The 8484-nt window shown below is 60.1% G+C and overlaps 1 protein-coding gene and 1 non-coding gene across 3 annotated transcripts in view; one reads left to right on the top strand and one right to left on the bottom strand.

Moving 5' to 3' along the window:
- Positions 1 to 629: 629 nt before the first annotated feature.
- On the bottom strand, positions 630 to 702 carry TRNAR-UCG. Its single transcript has one exon. It is a non-coding gene; the product is annotated as a tRNA-Arg (tRNA).
- Positions 703 to 793: 91 nt separating this feature from the next.
- POLG (DNA polymerase gamma, catalytic subunit) overlaps positions 794 to 8484 on the top strand; it is an 11141-nt gene continuing 3450 nt past the window's right edge. The window contains exons 1-20 of one of the 2 annotated variants that reach the window (XM_032700321.1): positions 794 to 873; positions 1274 to 1881; positions 2186 to 2381; positions 2797 to 2964; positions 3215 to 3361; positions 3521 to 3600; positions 4059 to 4241; positions 4373 to 4533; positions 4750 to 4873; positions 4944 to 5168; positions 5309 to 5429; positions 5613 to 5684; positions 5801 to 5920; positions 6108 to 6268; positions 6383 to 6436; positions 6534 to 6651; positions 7101 to 7236; positions 7339 to 7585; positions 7665 to 7787; positions 8089 to 8260. In XM_032700321.1, coding sequence (XP_032556212.1) covers positions 1307 to 1881; positions 2186 to 2381; positions 2797 to 2964; positions 3215 to 3361; positions 3521 to 3600; positions 4059 to 4241; positions 4373 to 4533; positions 4750 to 4873; positions 4944 to 5168; positions 5309 to 5429; positions 5613 to 5684; positions 5801 to 5920; positions 6108 to 6268; positions 6383 to 6436; positions 6534 to 6651; positions 7101 to 7236; positions 7339 to 7585; positions 7665 to 7787; positions 8089 to 8260 — 3183 coding nt within the window. In that variant the 5' untranslated portion in view covers positions 794 to 873; positions 1274 to 1306. Of the gene's footprint in view, positions 874 to 1273; positions 1882 to 2185; positions 2382 to 2796; positions 2965 to 3214; positions 3362 to 3520; positions 3601 to 4058; positions 4242 to 4372; positions 4534 to 4749; positions 4874 to 4943; positions 5169 to 5308; positions 5430 to 5612; positions 5685 to 5800; positions 5921 to 6107; positions 6269 to 6382; positions 6437 to 6533; positions 6652 to 7100; positions 7237 to 7338; positions 7586 to 7664; positions 7788 to 8088; positions 8261 to 8484 lie in introns of those variants that run through there. The other variant, XM_032700320.1, reaches the window with a different exon arrangement.

The raw sequence follows: 8484 nt of genomic DNA, 5'->3' as shown, positions 1-8484 counted from the left end.
CCCGTTACCTGCACCTGTGGCCTTTCCCCTGAACTGTGCAACCCATACCCTGCATCCTATTCCTCACACTCCATTCTTTGCACCCTACATCCCATTCCCTGCACACTACATCCCCTTCCCTGTGCCATACATCCATTCCCTGCACCCTACAGCCCATTACCCCACACCCAGTGCTCATCCTTGCCTCTCCAGCGACTGCTCCATCCCCAGTGGCTGAGATGTTCCCATGTACACCCTGTGCCCAGCTCTCACCTCTGGCCCCACAGACTCTGGTCCCCACGCTGTTCCCAACCCACCCGTGACGCTCGGGGCTCTTAAGATGACAGGGACCAGGGCGGTGGGTGCTGATCCCATCACCCTGGGCGCGGGGCGGAGGAAATGGATGGAGCTCGTGTTCCCGCAGGACTCAGATGACAGAGCGCTCCACTCCCATCCCTGCCGAGGGCTGATCCCCGGGGCCGCCCTGCCCGACTCGTGGTCCCAGCAGCCGCCCCCCGCCTTTTTCTGCGCTCCCGTTGAACACAGGAGCAAAACGCTGATCAGGGGGCGCAATGACCCCGGTACCGGCGGCGCAGCAGCTGCGGGGCGGAGGAGCAAAAAGACACGGGCACCAGTGCGGTGCTGCCTCACGACCGCGGCAGGACTCGAACCTGCAATCTTCTGATCCGAAGTCAGACGCCTTATCCATTAGGCCACGCGGCCGCCTCCACTCCCGCCTTCCCGCGTGCCCTACTCAGGGAATCCCGGGCGGGCCGGGCCGGGAGCGGGAGGGGGCGGGACGGGACGGGACGTCAGCGCGGCCGGAAGCTGCCGGGAGCGCCCCGGTTTGGATCTGCCCGCCGAGCCAGGCCCGGGAGGCGCGGAGCGGACCAGGTGGGAGCCTGGGCTGAGTTGAGAGGGAAGCATCTGTATGGGGAGCACGGCTGTACAGGGGGCATGGCTGTATAGGCGGTATGGCTGTATAGGGGGTACGGTTGTACAGGGGGTATGGCTGTATAGGGGCACGGCTGTACAGGGGGTACGGTTGTACAGGGGGTACGGTTGTACAGGGGGTGTGGCTGTACAGGGGGTGTGGCTGTACGGGGGGTGTGACTGTACTGGGGGTGTGGCTGTACAGGGGGTATGGCTGTATAGGGGGTACAGTTGTACAGGGGATGTGGCTGTACAGCCGTGCCCGCTGTACAGAGGGGTGCATGGCTGCACAAGGCATTGCTGGGGGGCCTGCAGTGGTGGTCAGTGCCGAGCTCACCCTGCACCGTTTCTCTCCCCGCAGCTCCAGCCGGGGCACACCCCGGAGCAGGGGGCGATGAGGCGCCTGCCCTGGAGGCGGTCGGTGAGGGGCTGCAGCCTCCAGCCCCAGCGATGCCCCTCCAGCTCCTCGGCCAGCCGCCCGCTGCCCCAGGAGCTGAGCCAGAATACGGGCCAGCGGCGCATGAACCCCCTCAACATCCAGATGCTCTCCAGGACCCTCCACGAGCAGATCTTCCGCGGTGCCCAGGTGTGCTACTCGGCGGCGGACGTGCAGCGCAGCGTGGAGCACCTGCAGCGCCACGACCTGTGGGGCAAGGAGACGTCCACACTGCCCGACGTGGACCTGCGGCTGCCCCGCATGTACGGGGACAACATCGACGAGCACTTTCGCCTCCTGGCACAGAAACAGAGCTTGCCCTACCTGGAGGCGGCACACGAGCTGCTGCGGTGTGAGCTGCCCCCTCTGCCTGCCCAGTGGGCATGGCAGCTGGGCTGGACCCGCTACAGCCCTGACGGGCAAGCAGAGCCTGTGGACTTCCCCGAGGAGCGGGCGATGGTGCTGGACGTGGAGGTGTGCGTGGCTGATGGCCACTGCCCGACGCTGGCTGTGGTGGTCTCACCAAACGCCTGGTGAGATGTGGTGCCAGCAGCGACAGGGGAGTCACAGCAGCGGGGGGGACACAGCTTCGGGAGGATGGGGATGCTCCTGAGTGGAGCCTTTTCTTGCAGTTCCACTGGCTTGTAGGGAAAACACAACGAAGCCCCAGAGCATGGTTCTGGGATGTGGGATGTGTGTCCTGGTTAGCAGGTGTGTCACCAGGGTATGTCACCTCTCTCCCACGGGTGGAATCCTGCTCAGCACCCCACAGCACAGCAGGTGCTTGTTGTCCCAGGAGCTCCTGCTTTATTTGTTACAGCTGCGTGTCCCCTGCAGGTACTCGTGGTGCAGCAGGCGGCTGCTGGAGCAGCGATACTCCTGGTCCAGCCACCTCACTCTGGCCGACCTCATCCCCATGGAGAGCCCGGCAGGTGCCAGCTGTGCCGGCAAGGAGGACTGGAGGGAGAGAGTGGTGGTGGGGCACAACGTGGCCTTCGACCGGGCATTCATCAAGGAGCAGTACCTTATCCAGGTGAACTGCCGAGCCATTGCTTTATGCCCAGCAGCTGCATTTTCTGACGCAGATAACTGTTTGCATTGGCTCCTGGGGGTTATTTTGCAGATGCTGTTCTGCACAGGCACCCCAGGGTTGTGTTCACTTTGTCCTGCAGAGTAGTTTGAGGTTATATCTCTTTAGAGAGAGATACTCTTGCACCCCATAAGGCTGCTGAAGGCTGCTGGAGGCTGCTGGAGGCTGCAGGTTGGCAGCTGGGGGTGTGGCAGGAGCCTTTGAGCAGCTGACAGCCTGTGCTGGGGATGCTCTTGGCTCTCAAAAGATGAATGTGGGAGACAAAGCCTTGTCTTGGCAAAGGCAGCTTGAACAGAGGACTTGCAGCTTCTCCAGCATTTCCCAAACCCTCTCTTTTCTTCCCCCTGTTGTGTCTCAGGGCTCTAAGATGCGTTTCCTGGACACTATGAGCATGCACATGGCCATCTCGGGGCTGACAGGCTTCCAGCGCAGCCTCTGGATGGCTGCCAAGCATGGCAAGAGGAAAGGGATGCAGCAGGTCAAGGAGCACATGAAGAAAACACGCAGCAAAACGGAGGGGCCAGCGGTGAGTGAGGGAGCTGAGCCACTGGCAGTGGCCTGGGTGGGAGGGGGCTGTGTGCTGCTGTAATGGGACCATTTGCTCCTGTACTGGCAGAATGGGATCTGCTGGAACAGCTTTGCTGAGTGAAGCTCTCCCAGCACCTTCCAGATGAGGTGGCGTTGGTTTAAACTGGAGCAGCAGCATCCTTTATCTCTCCTGATTTCATCCATGGCCGGTCCTTGTCCCACACTGGCTGACCCCCCATTGTCCACAGATGACTTCGTGGGATTGGGTGCATGTCAGCAGCATCAACAACCTGGTGGACGTGCATGCGCTTTACGTCGGGGGGGAGCCGCTGGAGAAGGAGGCACGGGAGATCTTTGTGAAGGGGACCATGGCTGACATCAGGAGTAACTTCCAGGTGCGGGAGGCCATCCCATCACATCCTGACAGTGGGAGCTGGAGATGGGAGCAGGGTGGTAGCAGCTGCTGGGGTAGTTGCTATGACAGCCCCAGTGCCTTGCCCTGTGCTGGCAGGGGGGCAGCTTCTTTGCCTGCTCCAACCTACCACTGTCCCCAGGACCTGATGTCATACTGTGCCCGTGATGTCCAGGCCACCCACGAGGTGTTTCAGGAGCAGCTACCACTCTTCATGGAGAGGTGAGAGTTGCCAAGCTCTGACTGATGTTGGCCAAGGGGCTGTGGGCTTAGTGGGCAGCAGGAAGGGTCACAATCCCTCTGGGGATGGGATGTGGCTCCTCTTGTCCTTAGGGTGTCCTGAAGCTCTTTTCAGGAGGGATGTCAGACCTCCCGTGTGTAGGTGAGCAGGAATAAACAGCAGCACAGCATGGCTGGAGGAGGTGAGTAGGTCTCCTGAGGCAGTTCAGAGCAGTACAGCTTTGGGGTTGTTGCATAGGGTTGTTTTTAGGGCAGCAATTGATGCACAGGGCAGGCAGAAGATACAGGGATCCTTATGGGTTTAGGTGAAGAGCACTGAGGCTCTTGTGTGAGGCTGGGAAACTCTGGGTGAAGACACATTCATGGTCTGTCATAGTCTGGTGCTTCCAGGGACAACCTGCTCCATCAGATGTCTAATTCCTCACTGCTTTGGGCTCTAGGTGTCCCCACCCTGTGACATTTGCAGGGATGCTGGAGATGGGGGTGTCCTACCTGCCGGTCAATGGGAACTGGAAGAGGTACCTGGACGATGCTCAGGGCGTCTACGAGGAGCTGCAGAAGGAGATGAAGAAGTCCTTGATGAACCTGGCCAATGATGCCTGCCAGCTGCTGCACGAGCACAGGTACCATGGGCTGGGACTGCAGGTCCTGCTGCTCCCAGGAAGGAGCCCAGATGCTGGATGGTCCTTGGGGGACTGTGGGTGGATGTGAGGGACAGGAGCAAAGCTGTGGTGTGACAGCAGCATGTCATCAGGTACAAGGATGACCCCTGGCTCTGGGATCTCGAGTGGGACACACAGGAGTTTAAACAGAAGAAGAACCCAAAAAAGAAGAAGAAGAAAGATGAGGATGGGAACAGCCAAGCCTCCCCAGCAGCAACGGGTGCAGAAGGCTCAGCGCAGGAGTGGCAGGAGGGTGAGCACAGGTGATCCCTGGGGACAAGGGATGTTCCAGGGATGCCTTCCCAGGGGTACCAAGAAAAAGGGACAAGGTTTGCTGGCGCTTCAGGGTGAAGCATTGCTGGCCTGTGTCCCCATGCTGGGGCATGTGGTGGGGGGCTGGTTTGAGGTCCCTGTTCCTAGAGGAGTGTCATGGAGGCTCTTTGACAGCCAGTCCTCCTTGTCCCACCAGACCCTGGTCCCCCCAGCGAGGATGAGGAGCTGAAAGTCCCTGCCAGCCAGCTCTGTCTGGAGCGCCTGAAGGAGACAGTCGCACTGCAACCCAAGAGACTCCAGCACCTGCCAGGCCACCCGGGGTGAGTTGGGGACCCTGGGTGTCCCCAGGGCTTGCCCTGTGCTTTCTGACCCGTCCCTGCTGCTCCCCAGCTGGTACCGCAAGCTGTGCCCACGCCTGGAGGAGGCGGGGTGGGTGCCCGGACCCAGCCTCATCAGCCTGCAGATGAGGGTGACCCCGAAGCTGATGCGCCTGGCCTGGGACGGTTTCCCTCTCCATTACTCAGACAAGCATGGCTGGGGATACCTGGTGCCAGGACGGCAGGACAATTTGCCAGCAACCCCCTCAGAGACCGATGAGCCTTCCTGCCCATACAGGTGAGAAGGATGTAATAGCTTACTGAGCTGGGGGATGTTCTATGGGGGTATTTGGGAGCTCCCTGGGGCTCTGCCCAGGTGGTGCTCCAGAGCCTCAGGCCCCATTGTGGTTGTGTGAGCCCTGTCCTCTCCTCTGCCAGGGTGATCGAGAACCTGTACAAGCAGTACTGCCTGGAGAAAGGCAAGGAGCAGCCCCCGGGGCTGGAAGCTGCCATGGAGGATGAGCTGCTGGTGATGGATGGCAGCACGATGTGGCAGAAGGTGAAGGAAGGGATGGAGGGTCCCTCGGGAGTGAGGTGTGGTGCTGTGCTTTTTCCCCGTGTGCATGTGAAAACCAGCCCTGTGTGCAGCTCCAGGCCTTGCAAGTAAAAAATTCCCTATAATAAGGGTTACTGGATAATTGGTGTTTGACCTGGCCTCCCCTATGGTTCCTCTATGCCTCAGGTGGAGGAGCTGAGCCGTGTGGAAGTGGATGCAGAGGAGAAAATGGGCAGGGTGGACCAGAGCCTGGTGCAGGTACGGGGGGTTCCTGTGGAATGGGGTGGTGGATTGGTCCCTCTTTCCTTGATTTCCCCCTCCAGCCATGCCTGAAGGTGTTCCTGGCATCCATCACCTCACATTGCTGGTCACAGGAGGAGGTGGATGAGTTGTGTGACAGGCTGGAGATGAGCCAGCCCTTGTACCACCATGGCAACGGTCCCTACAACGATGTCAACATCCCTGGGTGTTGGTTCTTCAAGCTGCCTCACAAGGCAAGTTGGGGCTCCTGGGGTTCTTCCTGTCACTCCAGTGCTGCAGCACTCCTGGGACCCACGTGATCTCATCCCATGGGATTGGGTGGTGGAAACGCGTGTCTGTAGCTGGCACAGGAGAATGCACAGAGCTTTATTGCTGTGGAGTGGTGGTGACTGAGCCCTGACACCTCTTTTCCTGCTAAAGGACGGGAATGAAAACAATGTGGGAAGCCCTTTTGCTAAGGATTTCCTGCCCCAGATGGAGGACGGCACCCTGCGGGCTGCTGTGGGCCGCACCCACGGGACCAGAGCCCTTGAGATTAACAAAATGATCTCATTTTGGAGGAATGCTCACAAGCGGATCAGGTGAGCAGCTGCTTTCACCTTGACATCCCTGTGGGTGGAGGCTGCTTTGTGACCAGGGGAGTTCGTATGGGTGCATGGGGGGCTCAGCATCTCGCCTGCCTTGTGTCTCCCCAGTTCCCAGGTAGTGGTGTGGCTGAAGAAGGGAGAGCTGCCTCGCGTGGTGACCAGGTACGGGGAGGAACGCCCCAAATCTGGACTGTTGTTCCCTCTACCCCGCGCCAGGAGGGCTCTCACAGGATGGTGCTCACCCTCATCTCTCTCCCAGGCATCCTGACTATAACGAGGAGGACAATTACGGAGCCATCCTGCCGCAGGTGGTGACCGCAGGCACCATCACCCGCCGGGCGGTGGAGCCCACCTGGCTGACAGCCAGCAATGCCCGGGTATGGCCCTGCTTGGATCCTTACGGGGTGTTTTGGGGTACCCTCTGTGTGTTTTGGACTGGTGGGAGCTGCCTGTGTTGGAACTAGGAGTTGGGGATGGATGCTGGGATTTGAGGTGGCAGGACCAGTGCTGGGGCCCTTCTCTTGCTGATGTGCTGTGAGCTGGGGAGAGGGGAAGGAGTGAGCAGAGGGTCTGGGGCCTCAGGATTCGGTGGAAGGAGAAGAAAACACCAAAGTGCCTGCTTCTGTCCTTCTTCAAGCTCCCCTTCTTTTGTGCTGGAGGGACTGACCAAGTGGGTGATGCCCCATATGTGTGTTAAACCTGGTTTTGACTGAGAGCAAAACTGAGGGGCATGAAGAGTGCCCTGTCGGCACATTGCAGCTGTGGGAGGAAGGTTGTGCCGAGGAGGAGGAGAGGGCTGTGCTGAGCTGCATATTGTGTCCTGCAGGCCGACCGGGTGGGCAGCGAGCTGAAAGCCATGGTCCAGGTGCCACCCGGATACTCCCTGGTGGGCGCAGACGTGGATTCCCAGGAGCTCTGGATAGCTGCTGTCCTCGGCGAGGCGCACTTCGCCGGCATGCACGGTGAGCCAGGGCTGCGCCACAGGGGAGCGTGTTTGCTGGGTAGTGGGGTGACCTCCCAGTCCTGATCCCGTTTGATGTCCAACCTCTGCTTCCCTCCCACAGGCTGCACTGCCTTCGGCTGGATGACCCTGCAGGGCAAGAAGAGCAATGCGACAGACCTGCACAGCAAGACGGCTGCCACGGTGGGGATCAGCCGGGAGCACGCCAAGGTCTTCAACTACGGGCGCATCTACGGGGCCGGGCAGCCCTTCGCCGAGCGGCTGCTGATGCAGTTCAACCACCGGCTGACGCAGCAGCAGGCGCGTGAGAAGGCCCAGCAGATGTACGCGGTCACCAAGGGCATCCGCAGGTGGGTGCTCCCGGGCTGAGCAGGGACAGGGATGGTGGCAGTGTCCCACAGGACCTGGGTTACTCGCTCTTCCCTCCAGGTTTCATCTGTCTGAGGAGGGGGAGTGGCTGGTGAGGCAGCTGGACCTGGCTGTGGACAGGGCGGAGGACGGATCGGTGTCAGCCCAGGATGTCCAGCGACTCCAGAGAGAAGCCATGAAAAGGTGAGATGGTCTGTGCCTGTGTGGCTCTGTGGCATCCATCAGGATGTGAGGCAGAGGGAGCTGCAGCCCGACGGGCAGGGGGCAGAGAAGGGAAATGGGGCTGGATAGTCTTGGTGCTCTCTGCTCCTCCAGGGCCAGGGAGGTTTGATCTGGGGGGCTCTCAATTTCACCCACTCTCCCAGTGAACAATTAGCAGGATCTCATCCAGCTGCCTCAAGCCAGGAGGGAGTGTTTGAGGTTCTCAAACAGGGACCTGCAGCGTCCTCCCACACTTCCAGCAAACCTTCTCTCTGCCGCACAGGTCCCGGAAGAGGGGTAAGTGGAATGTGGTGGGGCACCGAGTGTGGGCTGGAGGCACCGAGTCAGAGATGTTCAACAAGCTGGAGAGCATCGCCTTATCCCCCACTCCACAGACCCCGGTGCTGGGCTGTCACATCAGCAGGGCCCTGGAGCCTGCCGTGGTCAAGGGGGAGGTAAGGATGCAGCTCTGGGCTGCCGAGCGTTGGGCTTTCCTCATCTTCTCCAAGATGGTGATTCCGTGCTCAGCCCTTCTTAGGTGCTGGAGACCCAGTAGGCTCTTGTAGCCATTCAGGAAACCCATTGTCCCTTTATCTCCGTGGGATCAAGAAAACCCAACAACCCTGAATTTAACAGATTTCTCACAGGAGCTGTCCTGTAGGGGGGGACCATGCCCTGG

Source organism: Chiroxiphia lanceolata, chromosome 12 (assembly GCF_009829145.1).
Source record: "Chiroxiphia lanceolata isolate bChiLan1 chromosome 12, bChiLan1.pri, whole genome shotgun sequence".
Lineage (NCBI taxonomy): Eukaryota > Metazoa > Chordata > Aves > Passeriformes > Pipridae > Chiroxiphia > Chiroxiphia lanceolata.
The sequence above is the reverse complement of the archived record's forward strand: the minus strand, read 5'-3'. Positions and strand labels throughout refer to the sequence as shown.